This window comes from Crocodylus siamensis, chromosome 10 (genome assembly GCF_052110815.1).
Source record: "Crocodylus siamensis isolate JL-2025a chromosome 10, ASM5211081v1, whole genome shotgun sequence".
In the NCBI taxonomy this organism is placed as follows: Eukaryota; Metazoa; Chordata; order Crocodylia; family Crocodylidae; genus Crocodylus; species Crocodylus siamensis.
In genome coordinates this window covers 64,173,018-64,197,997 of record NC_143404.1, presented here as the reverse complement: position 1 = coordinate 64,197,997, position 24,980 = coordinate 64,173,018, and the positions used below count along the sequence as shown (strand labels likewise).

At 44.0% G+C, this 24,980-nt stretch overlaps 2 protein-coding genes across 2 annotated transcripts in view; one reads left to right on the top strand and one right to left on the bottom strand.

Moving 5' to 3' along the window:
• SPO11 (SPO11 initiator of meiotic double strand breaks) overlaps positions 1–24,980 on the bottom strand; it is a 218,359-nt gene that overhangs the window by 66,097 nt on the left and 127,282 nt on the right. The window lies entirely within an intron of this gene.
• Positions 1–24,980, top strand: part of BMP7 (bone morphogenetic protein 7) — a 54,383-nt gene that overhangs the window by 24,318 nt on the left and 5,085 nt on the right. Inside the window, exons 2-4 of the mRNA XM_090064938.1 lie at positions 3,547–3,739; positions 15,396–15,544; positions 21,219–21,416. Of these exons, the coding sequence (XP_089921064.1) occupies positions 3,547–3,739; positions 15,396–15,544; positions 21,219–21,416 (540 nt within the window). The remainder of the gene's footprint in view (positions 1–3,546; positions 3,740–15,395; positions 15,545–21,218; positions 21,417–24,980) is intronic.

The window sequence follows — 24,980 nt, the reverse complement described above, 5'->3', positions numbered from 1 at the left end:
GGATTCTTTCTTTAGTCACATATCCACATATTTTCATGATCTTAATGACTAGATTCACTGGAATATTTGCTTTAACACTAAGGATGACCCAAAACAAAACCCTGCATCCAAACATCCCTGAAGTCTGGGAAAGTTCATAGTTTCAGAAATCTTAACTTTGTGGCTCTGACCTATTCATTTTTCATCCTAACGGGTCACATTTTCCTAGAACTCAGCAATGGACACCACCAAAATGTAGGCTCTGCTGGCATCCACAAGCATTCATATTTTCTTGAACCCATAGTCAGGCATTAGCTATCACTGTGTAGGGCATGAAAGGTTTTGACCAGGTGCGTGTCTCAAGATTTTAGGATGAGCTTCCTGCATCCAGAGGAAAGATATATCCTACTAGAAAGTGTGTGCTGTGTCCTTTCACCCCCACTGTGTTCAGTTCAGAAGTTATCAGTGTATTGTGGCCATCAGATACGAAGCTTGGCCTCATAGCTGAAGCTGCTGAGATGCAGGCTTTCAGCTCTGGGGGCTCCTGTTTTACTCTTCGAAGTGCTGACCAAGATGGTAGCTAGTATGTAGGTAGATTCAAAAGGCACCTCCACCCCCTTTGGAAATTCATCCATAAGCACTTTGGAAGCAAAAGTCTGTGGAAGGCTTCTGAAAAAGAGTGTACCTGCTCTGTATCTATATTATAATTAAAAACACCTCATGTTTTATATTCACGTGCATATGTGCCTTAATAGTTATGATTGCACGAGCCATTCCATTCTTACATGTCTTTTATACTCCTTTATAATTTACGCAAACAAATTCTTTGGGGGCTGAAATCACACTCTGCCAGCTTTACAGTCGATTTTAGTTTGCTGTGAATAGTTCAGAGGAACTGGTCAAAGCAGTTTTCATCACATCGCTAGCGCTCATGGGGAATTTTTAATCACTTTAAAATTAATAACTTTGAAATTAATGAATTCTCACAACACACCCTGTTTTGGATGCAGCGAGACTAAGTTACCTACCGATGGCTACATCAGCGTGAGCAGTAGGATTAAACAATAATCGTGTCCGTTTAGCATACGCTTAAGCTTTTCAACATGCAGAAGTGTTTGCTCAGTTTGATTACCTCTGTCTTAGAGCAGTTGGAGGTGCTGGGATTAGATGTGTAGAAAACTGTTGCAAGAGGAGTCCCTGCTATTACTATGAACTGTACTGGTAAGTTCCTTAATGGCTACCATACAGCAATAATTAAAGAACCACAAAACTGCTAATAGTCCAGTGAATGGGCTGAAGAAGAATGTGAGGCCAGCTGCTGTCTCTAGGAGTACAACAGAATGGACTGTATGTACTGTGGGTCTTCTACTTGCTTCCACACGGCTATCCCTGATCCAGCTTACCATGAAGGGGAACCCTACTGGTCCTTCATGGGTGACCATGAACACTGGTCCAAATAGCACGCTACATTGAAATAGCACTTTGCAGTCTCAGGCCTGAATCTCTCCTTGCTCAGGAATGAAATCAGTGCATTTACACAAGCAGAAAATGGATGCCAGAAAACAACAGGTCTGCAGAAGAAGCCACATACCTTATTGAGAAAATCGAAGAGCTAATTTGTCTGGCAGAGCTGCTGTGAGGTGGTTTATCAAGGGAGCATACTGGATCAAATCCCAGGTCTCCCAAAAACATGCTGTGTGTAACCTTTGGCAAGTCACATTGTCCTTTTGCATGCTTTCCAACTTTCCTTTATTTGCCTCATCTATTTAAATTTACCTTCTTTAGGTAGGGGTAGGTATTGCCTCTTACTATGTACAGTGCATAGTATGATGGGGCTCTGATCTCAGCTGGAGCCTCCAGACATTACCATGGTACAAATGTTAGTAAATAGCTGTCGTTCCTACTACTATTTTGGATCCAGTAAGCGACAAAAGTAGGACATGCTGTACACGGAAAGAGACCATAGTCCTCTATCCTTTGCACCAGGTCAGATCTAAGTTCTGAACCAAAACACCTGCTTTCATTATCTAGTACGGGCATGGCCAACTCATGGTATGAGTTCCATAAGTGGCATGAGTGGCCTCTCTGCGTGGTGCAGGACAGCTCCGAGAAGAGACAGGCAGCATAGCACAGCAGCAGATTGGGCAGGAAGCAGAAGGCAGAGCAAGAGATCAGGCAGGGAGCACAGGGCAGGAAGCAGAAAGCAGAGCAGGGGATTGGGCAGAGGAAGGAGATTGCAGTGGCACTCCAGGTGGGTATGGGGCTAATTTGCAGCATACCAAAAAGGCATTGAGCCAATGTCAAGTCTTTTTGCAGTCTCAGTACAGTTAAAAAAAAAAAAAGGCGCTTAGATGTGCAGGTGAATGCTGAACTGAACAGTTTGTAATTGAAAGAGTAATTTTGTTCTGTTTTCCATGTGCTATGTACATACACGTGCATGCACAAAAACTTAAAACTTATTATGTGTACTATAAGAGGTCAATAAAACAATGAGGTGAATATTAAAATAATTGGAAGAAGCACGGAGCATTGACATTTAATTTGTCATTATAACACTTCACTGTCAACAGCAATATGAATTTAGTCATTTATACATTTCAAAACTGTTTTACAGGCTGGTTGCAAAGCCAGGAAGGCACTCCCTTTAACGGTATATCGAATAGCCATAAGTACTAGAATTATTTTTTAGTCAAAGCTCAGACATCGTGAAGCAAATCTTTGATTCTGTAGGCTGCTTACAGACATTAAAAACCAAACCAAACCAAACCAAACCAAACCAGTCCTTTATTTGAAATTTGGCACACTCCCGTGCTGAGCCCAGTGCATGCCCAGGAGAGGCACTGGGTTCGTTGAACCCAGCTCACCCAACATCTCTATTTATCAGGTGCTTTAGTGGGGCTTTTGCAGCACTTTTATGTCACAGCTGATTGAATAAACTTTAGATAAAAGCACCAACAAGCCCCACGAATCACCCTATCTATACAGATGCTGCAGAGCTGGCTGAAATAATGCACTGCTTGCTCTGGTAAAGTGCGTTTCTTTTTTTTTTTCCAAATGTCTGTAAGCAACCGTAATCAATTCTCCTGGCACAGGACATGACCCATGAAAAGTCTTGAGAGTTGGAATGCCTCCTTTTTTCATGGTTTCCAGAGTCACTCCATATTGGTCTCACGCTGCTGCCACTGAAATAATGAGAGCGAGGGAGTTAGGCCAAGAATCGGCACTTCTGAAAAATTCCACCCTTCTGCTTTAGCTCCTTCACACTGCAGCTTGTTCATCACCGGCGGCAAAGGTCCAGGAACCGTTGTCAAGCAGAGCTTTGCCAAGAGCCATTAAATGGTCAGCAGTGCTGAATGCACTACCCGGCGCTAACATTGTTTTAAGGATAGTCTGATGCTCTAGTTTCATATTCCACGTGTATGAAAATTCTTCAGAAATGAACAGCAGGATGCAGCGATGTGATCAAATGCTTGTGCCCTCTTCGATTGGGGCAACTTGTGAGTTATTTGTTAGACAAGAGAAGCTAAACAAAAGCCAGTGGGCTAATAGGCTGTTTTTCTGTTTCAGTGGAGCATGACAGAGAGTTCCATCATCAGTGCTGTCACTATCGGGAGTTCAGGTTTGATCTCTCCAGGATCCCGGAGGGGGAAGCTGTGACTGCTGCTGAATTCAGGATATACAAGGATTACATCCGTGAACGCTTTGATAATGAGACATTCCAGATCAGTGTCTACCAGGTACTTCATGAACACCCAGGAAGGTAAGTGACTGACAAGAACATGCTGACCGTATTGCAGAATCGACTGTGAAAATATGGAGCTAGCTTCTCCCGTGGTTTAACACTAACATGTTAGACCAGTGTCAATCCAGAACAGTTTCTCTGCAGTGGATAAAAGTGGTATTGCTGTATCCAAGAACAGAACAAAGCAGAGATAAAGTTTGTTCCAACTTGGAGCTTAAGGAAGAACCTACTTATACCATTTAACAACTTGAGAGAGAGTAGATTATCTTCTGAATACCGACAAATCTTGGTGAGCACAAGCTGGCATCACTCAGTGGTCTCTTAACTGTTTGATTGCCATGTGTGATAACAGCATGGGGATTACAAGACTTCCTGTGCTGACATTAAACACAGAGAGAAAATTCAACAGAAGAGAACTATAGCATGGAACTGCAGAGTGCTACTATTCTTGTCCTGTAAGGTCTGTCTGATAGCCTCGGAGCAGTTATACAGATGTGGGACAGAAGGACTGTGTGTGTCTATGTGGGTGGAGGCACAAATAAGACTCTAGACTCCAAGTGTAAGGTTTTCAAAAGAATTGCTCTCTTCTTCCTGCTGCTTATGGATCCCAGAATGGAAAAAACCACATCTGAATGATTCCTCTCTAGCCATATAGCATCTCTTAATTACTGCTTTTTTGTTATAGGAGGCATGTGAGATGCCTAATGAACACAGACAGATGACACCATGCTCTTCTTATTGACCGATTGTTTTCTATATGCAAAACTACCAGACAAGCTATTAAATCCATTCCAAGCAATTATTAATGTATGCCATGCTCTCAGACATATTCTCCAGGGAACTTGAACAAGAACATATGTTTGATTTTCTCATCTGTTTTTAGTCCCAATTAATCAGCAACCTCAAGACCATTTATCAAAAGCACTTAGTTAGCTGCATTTATGCATCTTTCTTTTAAACAGTAATCCCATTGACAGTGGTAAAACCCTCCCCACACTTAGGTACATTAGAAGTGCTCCATAAATACTGGCTGTAAAGCTTCTCCCCAGAACTGCTTAACATTTAGCAGTGATGTCCCTGTCCTGTTTCAGGTGTACAACAGAGCCAAATATAGATCCCCAAAAACTATGAGAAAAAAACCCACAATTAAATTACGAAGCCTGTTGTTATTTTAATTAAGAGAGGCCATTTCTGAACTTGTGTAAGATTGCAGCAAGGTTAACATTTGAATGTAACATTTGAAAAGCTCTGTCATTTAACTATGCAGTCAGTAAGGGACATAAATCAACTTTATCATTCAAAAAATATGTTCTCATGTACATCCTGCTGAAGAAGGCTGGATGCATTTCTGAATGGGATGCCTTAGTCTGTCACGAGGGTGGGTAAAATATGACTCGCAGGCCGCATCTGGCCCACCAACTGGCTGGATCCGACCCTCAGTGCTCCACATGCGGCTCAGCCCTATCGCAGCACGCTCCCTCCCGCGCCCATTGGCCCCAGCCCTGACCAGTGCACAGCTTCCAGCAGGTCTGTTCCTGGAGCTGTTCTTCTCCCCTCTCTTGCAGCGGGAGCTGCCCAGCTGAAGCTTCCTCCTCTCCCCCAGGCCAGGGCAGGAGCAGGAGGAGGAGCCACCATCGCTGGAGGTGAGGGGAGCAGAGCAGCACCCAGCCAGCTGCAGCTGCACCGGGAACAGCCCCGCTGGAAGCTGTGCACACTGGCCAAGGCCTAGGCCAGTGGGGCTGTTCTGCTCCCCTTACATCCAGCAGCTCCTCCTGCTCCTGCCCTTGTTATGCCACGCCGAGCAGGGGGGAGCGTCGGTCAGGTTCCTCCTGCCCCAGTGCTCAGGGCTCTGGCTCCAACTCCCAGCCACCTTCTACCTGCTCTGCCTGCCCGGCACAATGAGCAGCCACCTGCAGGTGAGCAGAGAGGGTGGAAAGTGGCCGGGAGCTGGAGCCCTGTGTGCTGGAGCAAGAGGTGCCTGGCTGAAGCTGCCCTCTGCTCGCAAGTGTGGTAGCTCCTTCTCCGGCTCCTGCCCCTGCTGCACTGCTCCAGGTGGGCGGGGAGGAAGCCTCAGCCAGGCAGCTCCTGCTGGAGGCGAGAGGAGCAGAGCAGCACCCAGCCAGCTGCAGCCATACTGTGAATAGCCCTGCCAGAAGTTGCGCGCTGGCTAGGCTCAGGGTTGGGGCGGTGCCAGCAGGCATGGGTGGGAGCATGGTGGAGGTTGCCCTGGGCAGGGCTCAGCCCCATGTTAAGCAGTGTAGGGGCCAGGTGAGATCTGCTGCACGTGTCCCCTCTGCCTTCCCCTCCCTCCCCTTACCCTTAGCTGGCTCCCAGGACCTAGTGCCCAGGCAGCCCCCGCGTGGGCTGTGCGAAATGGCACCATCCCATTTCGACAGAACAGCTTTTCGTTTTGAATTTTGTTTCGATTTGAAACCGCTGTTCTGTTTCATTTTGTCAAAACAATGATGCTGTTTCAACGCTGTTTCAAGTTTCACCCATAGGCTGCAATGGGGAAGCTCGAAACAGCCTTTCTCATGCGGCGGGCAGATTGGAGGCTGCAACCCCGGGGAGGGCTGCGCGGGCTGTGCCAGAGCTCCTGGGGTTGCAGGCCCCCAATCTGCCTGACAGATGAGGGAGGGAAGCCGAGTGCTGCTGCCGGTCCCAGGCATCAGCACCCGGCTTCTCTCATCCGGCAGGCAGATCAGGGGCTGCAACCCTGGGAGGGCTGCGGGGGCTGTGCAGTTGGGCTCAGTTCCCTTCCCCAGGCTGATCGAGCTGGGGAAGGGAACTGATCCCCATTGCTCAGTTCCCCTCCCCAGCACTGCAATCCATTGGGCTAGGTAAGGGAACTGGGCTCAGTTCCCCTCCCCATCCCACTACTAGCGCTGGGGAGGGGAACTCAGCTCAGCTGGGCTCAGTTCCCTTCCCCAGCCTGATCCTAGCTCTGGGAAGGCGAACTCAGCTGGGCTGCTTCAAAAGTTGAAAAGTTTCAAAACTTTCAAAATGGTTTGACTGCCCTAATTTTGTTTCAAGGCTGTTTCGAAGCCCTTTGTTTCATTTTGATTTCGCTGTTTCAAGCTCGAAATGTGTCAGAATAGTGTTGAAACAAAACAGCCAGCGAAATTTTGCACAGCCCTAATGTGGACATGTCCTCCTACATCCCCTCCACAGGGCAGGGCATGCAGGGAGTAGACTGCAGCCCGGCCCCAGCCCCAACACGGGTCCATGACCTGGCCCCATGATCCCGGCTTCGCCCACCCATCCTGCTTCTGAACGCTGCTCCCCACCTCTCCAAAGCCCCATAGGGAGTTTTGGTGAGTTGTTGGTGGGGGGATGCTAACTCAGCCCGTGACAGTTCATCAGAACTCCCTTTGTGGCCCTCAGGCCCAAATTATTGCCCACCCCTTGTCTAATACATGTTATGTTTTTTGTCACATAAACTATTGGGCTCAGTACGGATGTGACTGAGTAATATTTACTGGTCCGTGATATACAGAAAGTTCCACTCCTTAATTCTGTGAATTCTGGCAACATTTGCTTTACAAAAGTATATAAAATGTCCTTCAGTCTCAAAATATCAGGTACTGTCCTAAGCAAACAAGGACATTCATGGACAGAAATGTTTCAAATTTCATAAACGCTGTGAAAGCAATTGATCCTTTGCCTGATATAACATGTCTCAGAGCTTCCTTGGGCATAATTTAATGTCTAGTGATTCATGTCCAACTCCCATTTGGTCTTCATGGTTCACTCACCTAAGAGCTTGGGAAGGAGATTTACAAATGCAAGAAGCTGGATCAAGTGACATACTGAGCAGCCTGACCTTGAGTCCCTATTTCTGGTTGTACAAACAATGCTAGTGGAAACTAAAAGTTAACACCGGGGTACTTCTCACTGCACAAGCATAGCCCTCTCTTCTTGTGAGCATCAAAGGAAAACACAGTAACTCCTTTCATCTCTGAGTGCTGCAGAGCATGCACTGGTGTGATGCACAAGGGTGACGAGGAGGTGTTGAATGTAGTTTATTTTAGGTACCGAGATGGGAAATGTTTCAAAATACAGCCGCCACTCCACGTAAACTGGAAATCAATACTCCACAGGCAGATCAGGCTTAAGATGAGGAGATCTGTCCATTGAGTAGAAAATGGTGAGTTGTAGGGAATTCCCCCTTCAAGCTCTGGTTTGAAAAGCTCTTGGGTTATTATAATTTGATTTTATTCCAGCAGGATGAGTCTAAACATTTGAACTTGTTTGCCTTTAAACTGATGCCATGAAGAGCAATTCCTTGCCAAGTAAATATCTATTCCCCAAAGCCCTCCTTCCCCTGTAGAATTTAAGGGATGAGAGTCAGGTTTTTCAAAACACCTAAGCTGATATGATTTAGGTGCCTAATTCCCCTTGGTATTGAGTTAAGAGTCTAAGCTGTCCAGGGGTTCATGAAAAATCCCCTTAGGCCCTACCTGCCTCGTCAGCACCTAAAGACCTTTGCAAATCTGGCTGCAAATCCTAATCCCAGAGAATCATCACTTGTCTCATTAAAACAAGGAAGTGCACAGTGCATGAAATCCGGCCTTACTGAAATCAGTGGGAGTTTTGCTTTTGGTAGGAATGTGGTTGGGATTCCTCCCTGTCGGACCATCCTGTGGTAATTAAAGTTTAGTTGCTACATGTTTGCCTTGCAGCTGTTGCTTGTTCCATTAGCTTCATTGGCAGGGATGAACACGAGCATATTTGCCCATAGACTTGCATGAGAAATAAGTGCTTGAACCATGAGTTGCAGCTGGAACATTTTAGCTTATGCTTTATATATATATCAGTGTGTTCCTGTACAACAGTTTCACCCTATTCCGCAGTGCCTGTTTCTGCCACTGTCCTTGGATGTATATGTGTAATTCCAGTGGCAAGCAAAGCCTGTGACTCCCCCCTTCCCCACACCTCACACCCCCAAAAGCTAAGCAGGCTTTAAAAAAAAAATCAATCAATGTGATTAGCTGTTACAAAAGAAATCAGGCTGATAGATGGCACCACACCTTGGAAACTGCAAAACTGGTTCTGCCTGGGGGCTCCAGGTCTCTAGCAAGTGCTCCCCAAATTCTAGATCATGTGTTTCAAAGTACCTGCAGTGGCTTTGATCATGTTAAACAGCTACAATCATGTAAAAAGACATTGCTTGTGACCTTTGCACACAGAGATTGGATCACAGCGCCCACTCCTGCATGCAGATGGAGTGCTAGCAAACAGTGCTGATGCACTTAGAGGGTCCCTGGGACAAAGCGGTTAAGTTTGGTTCACTACTCATGACCACTCGCATTAGCAGCAGCAGCCTGGAAACCCATGAAACATCTTGATGTCACTTAGCAAAGCAAAGCTCATCACAGGCACTTAACTAGCTGCAGGAGGCATTTTTTGCATACCACAGTGGGTTCCTACTCAGCCAAAGGATGCACAAATGAACAGCAACCCCACACACTCCATTTCTCATGGCAACTTCTGCATTTAACACTGGCTTTGAATATCTTCACTCCCTGAGCTCTGCTCCTACTGGAGGCTGGGGCAGGGGGAATAAATTGCATGTCTCCACAGAAAGCTAACTGCTGCCAAGTTTTCAGTTGACTTTTTGGTACCCAGATTTTGTGCAGTGTTTTAGATCACTCTAAAACAATGAATGTCAAAGGGACTAAGATTAACAGGGGCAGACCGTTAGCATATAAGCGTGTTGAAATCTTAAACCTGTTTCTAAGGCTCTGAGACATGTGGCCAGCTTAGTTAAATGCGAGAACTTCCTGTCCAGTGTTTTGTATAGTTTTGGACTTGCTGGTTCAGGCTGGAAACAAGTAGTGCCAACAGCGTCACTAGGGGACGTTCCTCATGTGATTTGCTACCCACGTCTTTAGAACGAGGCAGGACAAATAAGCATTTGTAGGTTGGTGACATCTGTAGGAAAAGAGCATGGGAATATGGAGCACATGAGTGCAAGAGGAAAAACTAACTTTCTAGTCCTGGTTCTGTGAATCCGTAAGACATTTAAATTACCTTCACCTCAGTTTTTCTAACAATTCATTTTATGAGGGACAAGGAAGGTTTGGTCTATATTTGTGAAACAATTTGAGTTCCTTAGGTGGCAGGACCTATTGAAATACAAAACTTTTAAATTTAGTGTCTGTATTTCCATTTCCTTCTCAATGGCTAATGCTTCTGTGCTTGAGAGGGGCCATTCCTTGGATCTTCCCATTAGATAGGAATTGAGAGCTGCAGTGTTACAGCTATCAGACAGCACTGGTGCCCTTCACACCAGCTATTGGTTGCTCTCAAACGTATTTGGGTGGTTTGCACTCTTGCTTTCTTTCCCTCTTCATGGGTCTGCTTCTGACAGAAGATGGTCAAGTAAATCACCAGGGCCTCTTGCTTACCAGCAAGACAGAATTTCAGCCCGTTATGGCTGAAATCTGTTGTGGCCTTACAATGGAGTGAAAACTGCCAAGAGTCCCTGCTTCTTTCCTGTCCCCTCTTCCTCTCGTCCATTCAAGACTTGCTTTATTAGTGTTCATTAACACATACTGACCTGGATCCTGAAAACAATAAGGTTAAAGAGTGGGATGGGAGAGGATGAACAAAGGAACCAGAGGCAATGGAAGAGGCAGTTTTTAGCATAAGTTTGGGCTGTCCCTCTATTTTAGAGCATTTTACCCTGTAATTATTATAGTTCATATGCAGTAGTCTTCATTGTTGCTACTGCATATTTGACAACTCATGCACTTTCAATGTCTTTTTAGCACGACCAGAACACAGCCTAATGATACAAACCCAGAAGGCTACAGGACTTACTATTATCTTAAGTCTCATGCTTCTTACTCCCATCTTTTGGTCTTTGAATTATTTGTGCTGGCAATATCAGTCCCGTATATTCAAGAAGTCCCATTTTTTTAGAGAGTTGCCACTTTTGGCCAAGGGGCTAATTCCTTGGCTCTGTTTGGTGCCTTTGAAAATCTCCCCTTTCTCCCCTATTGGTTTGCTGGTGTGTGGGGACCTCAGACCTAGTTCTGGCTGCAATACTTGGGTGCATTTAGAAGGGAAACAGAAGCCAACATTGTATATGGGGAAATGTATTTAACATACTGGCTGAAGGATTTCTAATTAATAACTATTTCTATCTTGCTTATAACCCTTATCCTTGTTCTGCTCTTATCCTCTTACCCCATTTTCTCTCTTTTCTTTATGATTGCCAGGCATGGCGTATTTTTCCCACCAGGCTGTCATTTCTCATGGCATATTCTGTGTCCTCTTCCCCATATTTTGCCACTTTTATTTTTCCCCATTTGTCTCTCAAACATCACCCATCTCTGTCCTCTACGTGTCTTATCTACATGGCTCCTTCCTTCTCTATGTCCATCAAGCATATGTATAATGCATACCCAGCTACATTCTCAGGCACTGACAAGCCCACTATTCAGCCATTTTATTACCCCTATCAACACCTCGAGGCAATGCTAAATCTAGCCTTCCAGGTCCTTACTTTCTATTTGCCCCTTACTAATTCTTCTTCTGGCTGCGTAAGTCAGAAAGAAGACACAACTAGACCCTGTCATCCAGAAAATCACAGACCTACCAAGGAAACCCCCTACACCATAAAATAACTACGGTGGCTAAAGCCAAACTTCCGGATGCCTCAGGTTTTTGGTGCCCAACCTCAGAGAAACAGAAAGGGGCAAATTGTTGAGCTTCCACTCTCTTAAATAGAGGCTTCTCTAAAGATGACTCAGATTAGACCCCTCAGCACAGTAGCACCTGAAGTTGTCAGCCTCTTGTGAAAGTTAGCTGGCAGGCTCCAAGTTTTCTAAGTGCTGGGGATTGCAACTCGTCTTGACTACAGTTGGAGCGGTGGTGGGTGTTCAACTCTCAGAAAATCTAGGCCTTAACCCTTCAATCTTTCTGTTAGGTGGAGGTCAGTCGTGTTCCTTACTGCCAGGACATAGTATAAGGTGATGTTCAGGAGGCTTGGTACTGTAGCCGCCTGAGAACGAAGGGAACTATTGTACTGCAGAGCAACTCAAGAGATAGCCCGGTTTCCTGACTGTAGAAGCCCAGTTCAGCGTTGCAAGAGTGCTCTTGATTGCTATATATGTACAAGGTTCCCTCCATGCAGCTCGTAATTCCAACCCTGTGGCTTTCAGAAGTATAGACTGAACTGGGACTAATTCCTGTGTTAACTCTTTGTTTTGCAGTACATACAGAAACACCCCCAAGTCTCATAAATGTTTACAGAGGAGCTGGTCTCAGCATACAACAGCTCATCTTTGCTGTGCTGCTTCCCACTGTTACCATAGCTTTGTCTATAGTGACTGTACGTAGAGGGACTCTGCCTTCTGCTAGCTCCTTTTTAATATTCTTCTGCCCATTTTACTGAAAAGGCATTTGTTCTTTTGAAGAGAACATGGGGTGCTTTTAATTAGAACAAGCTCCGTGATCTGAAGACTCTGTTCTGCTTGCAACACCATTCAGGTTTGCGTTCCAGCCTTGGTCACTGGTTGGGGGCCAGAGTGGGAAGCGCTAATCCGTTGTTACTGTGAACCTCTCCAGAGAAGATTTGACACAAGCTCGTTTTGGGTCTTAAACGTTCCAAATATGTGTGTGGGAAGGATGATTCCCTTCACTGTGTCCCTTTGATCTCCCTGGCTGAGGATTTCCCCTCTAGGCCTATTGTTTGCACATTGCTGTAACTACAGGAAAACAAACACATTATGCAGTTTCCCAGGCTGACTCACCCCTGCACTTGATGCATCATGTTGTCTGGTTAACCTGATTGCATCATGTCAGCATGGGAAGCTTAAAGGCTGGTTTTTCTGAGTAATAATATTGCAGCACAGCAGTAATGACTTATTCTGTATTGTTATTGCTATTATCCTCAACCTGCAAAAAGAATCCGGCAAGCTGGGGCTCCAGTAACTAGACCGCCAGCTGGAGGCAGGGGGCATAGTTAAATCCTGCAGCATGTTCACATAAAAGCCTTTCACCCCTGGAAACTTAGAATCAAATAATGGCAGGGGTCACAAGTAAGTGTGAGAGCAGGGTTTTCTCATCCTCCACTCCGAAGGGATGCATTTGTGTGACGGTCTTATAATGTTCAGCCCCAGACTACCTCATAGTTCTGTAACTGGTTTAAGCATGGCATAATCACAATACATCGGTGCTTTTCAACTTTTCTAGACTCCAGACCAGGGATTGGCAATGTTTTTGGCAAGCATGCCAAAAACATGGTGGGGGAGCCGTGAGGGGCCCACTCCTTGTTGTGGCAGCCCAGCCTTGGCCCCTTCCCTGAGGCACATGTGCCAAGCAAAATGCCATGCTCTGGCACATGTGTTAGGAGTTGGCTACCTCTGCTCCAGACCTTCTTTGGAAAATGCCAGTTCTTAGCTTTGTTTCTTGGCTACAGAAAGATAATAGAGCAATTCTTCTTTTGCAAAGAATTCAGCAAGTCTGCAACAGAGCGGAATGGGTTCGACACTGAGGACCCTTTTGAAATTTCTGGATTTAGCTTGTGACTCATGTAGGTGTTTGCATGACTCCCGGGTGTACCCTTGAAGGATCTTGCAGCACCCTAGTTGAGAATCACTGCCATACACACGGGTGAGAAGCAGCAAGACAACACAGTCCCTCAATCAGTTTGGTTTTGGTGGATGGATGGATACTAAAGCACACCTTCTTCCATTAACCAAATCTTTGTGGAAAACAACAAAGGCTATTTAATGTGTGTCACCCAATTCCCCATACTTGCCTTTAAAACACAAGTGCCAAGTTATGGGACAGATCTTAATGTCCCCTTATTCCCACAAAAAATCGTATTTCCACCGATAGCAAGACTCTATCTTCACAAGGAACTTCCTTCTGCCAGCAGCTGATAAGGAAACATGCTAATCTCCCTCACACTATAACGTGGAATATTCATTACACCCTATATTCAGTATTTACACAACTGGCAGTTAAATGTTCTGTGCATGTGTGGGGGAAATATGAAATCCAGCTTCCATATGCATTTGGTGATGCAGTCCCTTGTGCTGCAGCAACTGAAGTCAAATACTGAATTTTGCCACCAAACAACATCAGTTACAACAACCATCAACCCTGCTGCTAATCACACCAGTGACCGGTTGATGCAAGCCGTTACTGCTGAATTCCTAGACCCATCCAGTTTACAGAGACAATAGGATGATAGGAATGAATCAAATTAGGTTCAATGCTATGCTCTGTCCAACCTGGTGCTGTCTGGGGCTTACCTCTCTCACCACCAGAGTAAGGTTTATAACAGGTTGTGAGGCCCTCAAATCCTATTTTGATGGGGCTGCTTAAATCCTCTCATTCAGGTTTTTGAGTCAAACAGGATTCCATGCAAATAAGGGTTCAAAGTGAATTAAAGAAGTTAATGGTTTGTTCTGGCATGGCAATAAAACACTGGTTAATGAAGCCCTCTGAGTTTATGAGACATAGTGAAAAAGAAATTATGCAAAAAGCTACAGGCACACTTGAACAAATTGTCGCATCTGCACACTAAAACATGAAAGAATCATCTTTTATAGGGCATGTCCAAACCCCATCTGTGTGTCTCCATCCTTTTCATAAAGATTTTTCTTTTGGAGATAGCTGCACAGTTAACCAATTGGTTTATTTTTATTCAAGTTTCTGAAGGAAGAGACCATTTCCTGTATGGAACTGTAGTGATCTTTATATTTGACCAAGATTATCAACTGTAATTTAGGGATGTTTTATTGAATGATTTCAGCCATTTCACCTGTTCCCATGACACACCTTCAAATTCTAATCCGTTTCAAGTTATGGTTCTCAGTTTTAGCTTGCCAGGTAGCTGAGTGTGCCACTTTCAGCTTTCTATACAAGGGATTGAAAGGAGGTTGCCTTGTGTGGCGATGCTGTCTTGTGATCCATCAGAGTTTATTGTGTTAGTCGCTAGACACAAGAGCAGATTTTTATATCCCAGACATGTGCACAACTGTGCTCTAATTTGCTTTCTCTATTGGTAGTATTGTGCAAAGAAAGCATGTAATCCTGTGTGGAAAAATAAGAATTTGGTGCATTATATGCCTAATTAACAAGTTTGCATATGCAAATATGATAATTGTATATACATTTGCCTGGCAATTTCTTTCTTTCTTTTTAGTTTGCATCAGCAACTGTTGGAGTATCCCTGAATGTGTGTGTCTGAAGTCACAATAATGCTGCTTCAGTGCATCCTTCTCTCTGCTCACAGAAAAGCATACGATGCCAGCCTACCTTTGGCTTAACTTGTGCATTCTGATAAGAAAACCTATAAATGTTGCTGGAGCCTTGTCTCTGCTTAATCTGCAGTCACAGAGCAACTTTTTCATAAACAGACTTTGAAACCCAGGGGACCCTACCATCCTTTACCTCCCCTGTGCAAGATAAAGTTTCTTTTCTACCTAGGAGAACTTTTACAATATTTGAATTTGCCTCTGCCTGACGAAGGGTGTTCGGACATGAAATTTTTCTGCTACTGTTTAGTTGGTCTAATACCAGATACTGCCTCTAGCCTGCTAGTTTTGTCTGTCTTTGTCTAACCTGAGTATATGAATAACTATTTACCCGTAGGGGTTGGCCAGCCATTTAATAATGTAAGTAATTAAGAACTATGTATATTTTTTTCCAGGGATTCAGATCTGTTCCTGCTTGACTCTCGAACAATCTGGGCTGCAGAAGAAGGCTGGCTGGTGTTTGATATCACAGCAACCAGTAATCACTGGGTGGTAAACCCACAACACAACCTTGGCCTGCAGCTGTCGGTTGAGAGTATAGATGGTAAGTTTCAGTCATGACATTGACACGCAGAACCGCGGGGATGAATCTGAACGCTGCAGGTTGTGTTCCACTGAGTGTGATGTCTCAAGAATGCTTGCCTTGAATTTTCTTAAGATGCAAATATTTGATTAATGGTGCAAAGTTATTACAATAAAAAGACAATGTTGTCAGTCCATATTTAAAATATGAAAATGACAACTGATTTCAAAACAATTGTGTATTTACATTGTGGTCTATTATTATTATAATCATCATCATTATTGAAGGCCCTTCAGTCCATTCATAGCATCTGATGAAGCAAGCCTGGTGCTTACAAAAGCTTATGCAATCCATCTCGGATTTAGTCTATACAGTGCAAATCTACCCTGACTTCTACCCAGCTTCAGACTAACACAGCTAACTACCTCTCTATGGTCTATTAAAACAGTTAAGTATGTATGTAACTTTAAATATCTGTGCAAGGAATGAGATGCTTAAAGGTAGGTATTTGCTTAAATGCTTTACTGGCTAGATATTTTGTGTACACATTTACCAGGAATCCGCCAATCAAATAGCCATGATTGTTACACCTGTAAACAATCCACTAATTTTGCACAGTCACAGGCCAGATGAGAGCTAGCATAGTGGGCTGGTTATTTCACACCTGTCTGTCAAGGAGGCCTGACCCTGTTCTCTGAAGCATCTGGTACTAGGTGCTAGCAGACACAGGATACTGGTCTAGACCAGGGGTGGGCAATTATTTTGGGCAGAGGGCCGCTTACTGAGTTTTGGCAAGCCATCAAGGGCTGCATGACAGGCAGCCCAGGGCAGATAAATATTCATTTGCTAAATTTTTGAGGGGCCCCGTGGGCCAGATAGAATGGCCTGACAGGCCACATCCAGCCCTTGGGCCACATTTTGCCCACCCCTGGTCTTGACTGATTTCAAGATTCTTCCAGTAAGGAAAATATTTGCATTCGTTGTTCATGGAGTATAATCGACTATCACATCATTTTCAGCCATGTTTCAGAGTCTGCTTGAACTCCAAAGACTTTTCTCTTTCTGAAGAGGGAGAATTAATCCAATGAGTACTTTAAAATTTTTAAATTGCTTAAATTGCCAATAATGCCTGTGGTACTAGAAAATGCATGCCACATATCTTGGGGAAGGATGGTTCTTTTTTACTCAGTCTTCCAATTATGTTGCTAGGATTTAGTGCTGAACAGTTGCAGTCTAGAAATATTTTCCATACTCTGGGCACATCTACACAAGACACTCCCTGTGCAGTAACCTGATACTACTGCACAGCAGCATCTTGTGTAGACATGCCCTCTGGGCACATTCAATGTAGACTAAAATCAGGGCTGTAGGAAGCAAAGAAACCTTGATAGAAGGAGGGCACATCTACATGTGTGTATTTATTGTGCAGTAACCAAAATTACTACACAGTAGGGGCATGCATCTACACATTCATACCTGTACTGTGCAGTAAATATGGCCATTTACTCTGACTTGAGCGTAAATTTGATACCTATATCATGTAGGTATCAAATTTATGACCGATTAGTTACTGTGCAAGAACACACATGTAGACACCTTGCTGTGCAGTAACACTGTGTGTGTAGACAAACTTGGGACTAACTTGAGTACCAGGTTAGTCCACACACAGTGTTAATGCTCTTTAATGCCTGCATGTGTAGACATGAGCTTATTTCATAGATTTCATAGACATCAGGGCTGGAAGGGACCTCGGGAGATCATCGAGTCCAGCCCCTGCCCACAGGGCAGGAAGTCAGCTGGGGTCATAGGATCCCAGCAAGATAAGCATCCAATTTACTCTTGAAGGTGTTCAATGTAGGTGCTTGAACCACCTCCGCTGGCAGACTGTTCCAGACCTTGGGGGCTTGGACAGTAAAGATATTTTTCCTTATGTCCAGCCTGAAACGGTCTTGCAGGAGTTTGTGACCATTCGACCTAGTCATCCCTTGGGGCGCTCTGGGGAACAAACGAAAACCAGATCCTGGTGATCACCCCTGATAAACTTATTCCTGCTTACTGCACAGTAACTTACTGCGCAGTAAATTTAAGCTGGCATAAGTGCACATGTAGGCACACCTGGAGTGTATGAAAGAGAACTAGGAGCTAAACCAGTTGTAACTTCATAGAGAATAAGTCTGAATATTGTATAAGCCAATTAAATTTATATATACAAACATGAGAAATTTTCACTGGATTTTACAAAAAGAGGTGCTCTGTTCTTAGATCTGTGAAATAAACAGCAGACAGGATCACAGCAATTTCAGTAAAGAAAGAAATTATGTCCTTCAGAGGAAAATGTGCACCTTCAAAATGAATGTAAATGTGCAATACTATAGTAGGTAAGGAAGTTTCTCCTTCATTTTTAGTTCATGAATAGGCTATAGAGCTGATTTTCACTATTGATTGTGAACGTGGAAACACCCCAGACCATATGCATACACAATGGTGTGTGCACATACCATGATTTGAGTGTACAAAAGGGTGTGTGAACTCTGGATATTTTACCCTGGAGTATAAGTAGACTTAATAGACTTTGGATTCCAGACCTAGATTTTCAGAATCCCCCACAGAATAGAACGTTAAAACTGTGAAGAGTGTTTGGGTCATTTCTCAGACACAGTAAATTGGTAGACAATCAAAACCAGACCCTTATCAATCTACGAACAAGCCTGTCTCCTCAGGGAAGGCACAGGGGACAGCTAGTTGCATAACTCCAATCAACTTCCAGTGGGAGTTACGGCCCTAATTTCCAAATGTGCCTTTGAAAATCTCTCTCAGAGTTCATAAACATATGATAATCAGGCAAACAAAAAAGACTATGTTAGAAAATAATACCCTGCTTTATCAAAACACATTGATGAAAAACTAGTGACGTATTTCTTCAAAGCTCTGGGGCCAGCTTCATTCTCGAGAATGGAACCCCCTGGACACTAGACCTCGCATTTTAAAATTAAATCCACGAGGAAATCTTTGCAGTATTGCTTTCCCCAGTTTCGGGTTTGCGTTCCCTTCTATGGTGAGCTGCAAGGGCAAGCCCTTCTCCGATCCCTACGTTTCTTTTGGGTTCAGATCGACTGCATGTTAATTACAGAGCTAGGGAGTTACACCTGGATTTTATGTCAGATCGTTGCACACCTGCAAACACCTCAGGACTTCGACGCAAAACTAGATGCTTGTGAACAAAGCAGAACCGTGCAGCAGACACAGCCTGAGTTTAAAGTGAATAATGAAAAAGGAAATCTAGTCAGTAGTGCCTGGTTTGCGAATGCGTACCGATCGTTTTGCATGGTTCTCTCCATGCATGTAAGTAAGATAGTAAAAAGATGGAGTTATAATACACACTGTCCAGCTACAAAATAGATGAGTTCACTTAACTGCTCTTTATAAGCATGCCAGCTTTGTTTCTCCATGAGAGGAACTAGGGGGGAATTAGAGGTTATTTGTTTACTCTTAGAAAGTCAAAATAAGCTCAAGCAACAAGCAAGGGAAACACTAAAGTGATTCATTAGCCTCAGGCATGCTGTCAACCTAAACTCGGTCCCTGACAATACATAGGGACAACAGGCATCTCTTTAAGTTTACTTTGCCTATTACTTATTGCTTCATATCCTGTTTTGCTCAGCACAGAAAAAGGCAAACTTCTTAAAGATAAATAGGCTGCACTCTCCAATTTGCAAGCATGGCTCTATTTCATCTGAGACAAGTACATAATTGGTTAATTAGGACTAGACAAATGCCCTTAAACATAACCACATTCTTCCTTGATATTTGGTCCCTGGCTGTATGAAGAAGTTGAAATAAATGCCTGGAATCAAGTGGGGCTTTTTCACACAGTTTCATTAATGAGGAACATACTGCCTCTCTGGTGCTAGTCTCACACAGGATATTTTAATGTCTTTTTTAATAGGGCATAAAAGTTAAACAAATGTGCATTCTTAAAATTTATATATTTTGCCACCGCATGGCCCTGGTGACTTTTCGGTTTTTTTAAGTTCCCTTCTCCATTAATTTGTTCACGGGTCAAATTCTGCATTCTGATATACTCATGCATGCCCACTGTGTCACCCAAGCAGAGCTGGATCCATCTTGTTAAGATACTTGAGAGCAAGGTGGTACAGGTAAAATGATTTACCCCCTTAAAACCATGGTAATAATTTAAAGGAAGTGATAGTGGAAAACAGAAAGGTTTGCTTATAGGGGCTCAATGGGATACTGCATGAATCCCAGCTTGGATCGGTTTAAACTCGTTCTCGGACAGGAAATAAAGCCTCGAGCCAGTAAAACACATGGTAGCTGTTAAGCCTGTGAGAAGTTTCATAGACTTCAATGAGACTAAGTCTGTACTTGGAGCTCTGTGCACACTTGAGTGCTTTGTGGCGTCTTCAACCTGGAAATTTTTAAGAGCAGGTTAGACAGACACTTGACGAGGACAGTTTAATTGGGGATGATCCTGCCTTGAGCGGGGGGCTGGATGCTAGAGCAGCATTTCTGAGCCAGAGGGTCGCAAGCTAAATGCGGATCACAAGAATTCATGAAAGGGTTGAGAACAAATTTAAAAAATGGCTCAACAAACTTTAAAACGGATTCTTGTTTAAAGAAGCAAAACGTGGGAAACGGTGGCTTTTCCCTTGCAGGCTGGCACAGTTCCCTCTGCCCCATATACCCACCCCCTGCCCCACACACTGAGGGGCTGGGGGTGGGGGCACTGGGTCAGGACTGGCCATCAATGCTTAAAAATGAGTCCTTGTACAAAAAAGGTTGAGAACCACTGCACTAGAGGACCTTGTGTAGGCCCTTTCAGCTCTACTTTCCTATAATCCTATGAAGTATCCTTAAACACCATTCCTTTCCATCTCAGTGACTTTGAGCCTGGGTGCCAATAGAAATTGAAGTGGTCTCTGGAAGGGGTCATCCACAATTGAGTCAAAACCAATTGGCAGGGCCCTGGTTTGTAGGGTCATTGCCATTAGTCCTGCCTCATCTCTTTCGTAAATAGTGGGCTTCAGCGTCCAGCTATATCAGTCAGGTAGCTTTTACTGAAACAAAAATGTATTTAAAATGCCTGCGTAATAAAGGAACAATGAATAACCAATGTATGTATAACCAGGTTATCCAATTCAGTAGGACAAATGTAGCAATAAACAAAATGTCTCTACAGATCTGAACTATTTGCTATTTTCAAGTGCAATCTTTTTGGAACGATGTCAACATTTAATACAAGGCATTTTTATTTTAAGTTAATAACCTTCCAGTGGGAATTTAGTGCCCCTATGGGCTGAGCTTTATGGTTCCTTTTATAGGACCACTTCAAATTATAGGTTGGTGAACTTCAAGAAACCCCTCTAAAGAATTCAGGCAAAAGCTAATGCTAACGCTGATTTAGAGTAAAATAATTAAATGTAGGAACATTTTATTTCCCTTTTACATGCGGATATAAAGTGAAGTTAGCTGTACTGAGCTGTTCCTGTTAGAAGTGGCTTTGCCTATTAATTTTAGGTCCAGTCCTTCAGTTGATCCATGCAAATAGATATCAGCTAGGAATGTTGTGTATGAAGTAGTATTGGCCAGTTCTGTCTCATATTATTGTCACTCCTGTCACTGGAAATGGAAAGCTTTTGTTAGGCTACTGGACTGATTTTCTGTCTGTTTTGTTAAGGACAAAGCATCAATCCCAAGTTGGCTGGTCTTATTGGAAGACATGGCCCACAAAATAAGCAGCCTTTTACAGTAGCATTCTTCAAAGCCACAGAGGTTCATCTCCGCAGCATTCGTTCCACTGGAGGCAAACAAAGGAGCCAGAATCGATCAAAAGCACCAAAGAACCAGGAAGCTTTTCGGGTGTCCAACGTTGCAGGTACAGGAGGATTTTGTTCTTGGGTACCGAATATCCACATAATATATGGTAGAGACCAGAACGAGACAACTTCTGTTTGCTCAAGCAATTTGTTCTCTGCTTTCCTTATGTGCTTGCGTACATTCAGCATCTTCTCAATGTCCATGGCAGGCCCAAACAGTAGGGGTGCGTGAAATGGGCCTTATTCGATTCAGATTTGGATTCGGCCCAAATTGGGAACAGTGATTCAATTTGTTGATTCAGATCACCGTCTCCGCTTTGATTTGGCTGAATCAGAATCCAAAGATTCAATGCTGATTCGGAGAATGAGCGATTCAGACACAGACACAGCTTTAAATGTTTTTTCTACATACCTCAAGGTACCAGCGTGGCTCATGGATACTGCGATGCTGGGGCACATGGAGCGTCCCACAGGAGTGCGGGGAGGGCCCCCCCTGTGCGTTTGGCAGCAAACCTGGAAGTGGACCAGAAATATTTCCGGTCCACTTTCAGGTCTACCGGGGAGCATGTGGGGAGCTTGGGAGCATGCGGGAGCTTGGTGATCAGCCGCGGGGGAGCCCAGGTGCCCCTTACAGACCCAAGAGGCACCGTTTGCCAAGCCAAGTGCACTGCGGACCCCCCTGCGCTCCTGTGGGACGCTCGATGAGCCCCAGCATCACAGCATTCATAAGCCGCCTGCTACCTAGAATATGTAGAAAAGACATTTAAAGCTGTCTATATCCAAATCTCTCCGAACTAATTTGGAGAGATTAAAGGGTGTCCTGATTCGATATGGATTCGGAGATTCAGCCACCGAATTGGGCTGAATATCCGCCAGATTGAATCAGGGACTGCAGCTTCGCACAGCCCTACCAAAGAGTATTTGTGGCTGGGAATTAGAAAATACTGTTTGAGTGAAACTGAAGTTCCTTACAAGATAGGGTCAGTTTTGACAATTCTCTTTAGCTCAAAAGCAATTTAAACAGTGACTATATTGTCCTCACACACATGCAAAAAGAAATCCGGTTTTCTGATTTCAAACAACTTTTGGGAATTTGAACTCTAATTATATGAAGTAAAATTTAAAATGATCAAAATTGAGAAAACAGTTCAATTAGCTTGAAAACAGATTTGTTGGGCTGTGAGCTCTGAGGTTTCTGAGATGTATTTTTTGTTCTGAATTGGATGGAAAAATATTTGGAAGTCTCCAAAATTTTCACAGGATGGGAAATATGTTTCCCACCTAGCTTTACTGCAACTGTTCACTCGCACGACCAAAACTATCATTTGGGAGTCTCAGCTTTTTAAGGTGGAGAGAATTTTAAGAAAGATATTTAAAATAAAATTCTGAATCAAGTTTTAGGTGCCTCATAACACTGAGACGGTTTCTGACCTCTGTTAATGAACAGCTAGCTTGCTTGAAATGGAGAGCTAACTCTGTGGAAGTTGATGGAGTATGGATGTGTAAGAGATTGCATGAGGCAGGGCCAACGTGCTCTGTAGGTTTTTAGTACTTCTGCTAGCTTTGCTTCCCTCCAGTGCATGCACCCTTGCTTCTAGCCTGAGATGTCTTGCTTCTAGCCCTTCACTAATCATTCCAAAATCCTGTCATCTCTTTCCTGGATAAGGACAATCTTCCTTCTTTCTGAATATTTTGGGCTCCTTGGGCATTTTTACATGCGTTTCCAATGTGGTGCTGGGAGCTTTTAATTAGCAAGCCACGTTAAAAGTGCCCTGGCGTCACATGTATCAGTGGTGCAGTGCACCTCTGTGCTGAGAAAATGGTGGTGGTGCACTTTAAACTGAAGCACATTGAACATGTTTTAGTGCAAAGTTTACTGCCACCATTTTCTCAGCACGGAGGCATGCTGCACCGTTGATGCACATGATGCACAAGGCTGCCAAAGCACGACAATTTACATGCTCCAGCTGACTTGATTTCCAGTGCGTCTGGAGCAGGCCCCCTGGCTTTCCATCATAAACATGCAAAGCATTCATCTGTTTTCATGTGCAAGACCAAAGTAGACATGCACATTTTTTTCATCCCTTATCCTGGGGACTACATCTATCCTGTACAGGATCTGAATGGACAAAAAGGCAGATCTGTTTTTCATAGGACATATCTACACATGTGTTTTAATGTGCAGTAGCTTATTTTACTGCTTATTAGAGCATGATAGCAAGAAGCGTGCTAATGTGCAGTTAACTTAGGCTACTGCACATTAAGTGTCACTAAAAAAGCATGCGCTTTCAATACAGCGCAGTTGGGCAGCCTAATGCACATTTAATTAGTACCTCACATTAGAAGGTGTGTTTGGACGTGAGCACCGAGGCTGCTGTGATGCACTGGAGTTCCAGCGTGTCTGAGCAGACTCGATTAATCGAGCTCCAGTGGCCTCCTGCACTTCACGTAACAGCGTCCCTGTGCTTAACAATGGCAGTGGGGGTGCTTGAACTAAAGCTCGTCAAATGAGCTTTAGTTCAAGGACCCCCGCCGCCATTCTAAAGCGCAGGGATGCTGTTACATGAGACGCAGCGGCGCTTTAATTAGAGCAGCTCTTGGAGCCACTCTTATTAAAGCACTGCCCCCTCCACTCCCAGAGTACCTGTAAAAGTGCTGACAGGTACTAAGTTTAATGCTCAAGAGAAAAAGCGCATTAATGAACGTATAGATGCACCCACATACATATATTCTGTATGGGAAGAGGACTAGCTAGAGACCTATGCATAGAATGGCATCTTCTTATCCAACACATCTTATTTTAGTGGGTCATGGCTGCTGACTTCCCTTGCTGCCATTAGCTCTGCAGAGTCAATAGAAGCATGGGGGAACAAGTTCCCTACCTTGGTCTCTGGCTGCAAAGTTTCCTCATAATTTATCTGCTTCGTCAGTCCCTGGGTGGTTTCTTTCTTTCCTTCCTGATGCCATGTTTCTTCTCTGCCCTGCCCTGCATTGCATGTCCAAGCTCACAAGTTGGGCAAATCCGTTCTAAAGAGAGCATGGATTTCTGACTCTGTTTTTCCAAATTCTTCCATCACAAGAAAATGTGCAGTTCACTGTATAAAATCTCTCCCAGGCTAGTTTAGCAATTAGTCCAGGACTGAATGGCTTGCGGTGTGTGACAGATAACAGAACTTCTCACCTCTATAAACAGTCAGAAATGTGATTGTAAAGATAACATGGTTGGTGGCTGGTTGTCTCCAGTTGGCATAGTTTAAAAGAGCACTTCTCCAGCTGCCAAACTCAGTGGTTCAATCCAAACAGCGGACTGGAGTTTGAGTCCAGCTTTAAAGCTTACCTAAGATTGGGCTCATTTGAACCAACATCTTTTATCTTTTTTCTATGGGGCTCATCACCAGTTGAATTTGCAGTCAGAATATGGCTGCAACACATGGGACGATAGATTTCAAGTCATTCTCCTATGGTCCTACCATCTTTTTAGAGCATGCAAAGGGAATTTAAGTCAGTAGCTGATAACTCAAAGAAATACAAGGTACAGATACATTAAGAAAGCATGGTCTTTCTCTGAGGCCCTTTCCTGCATGTCTTTCTGGTTCTCTTGCTATATCATAGATGCATATAAA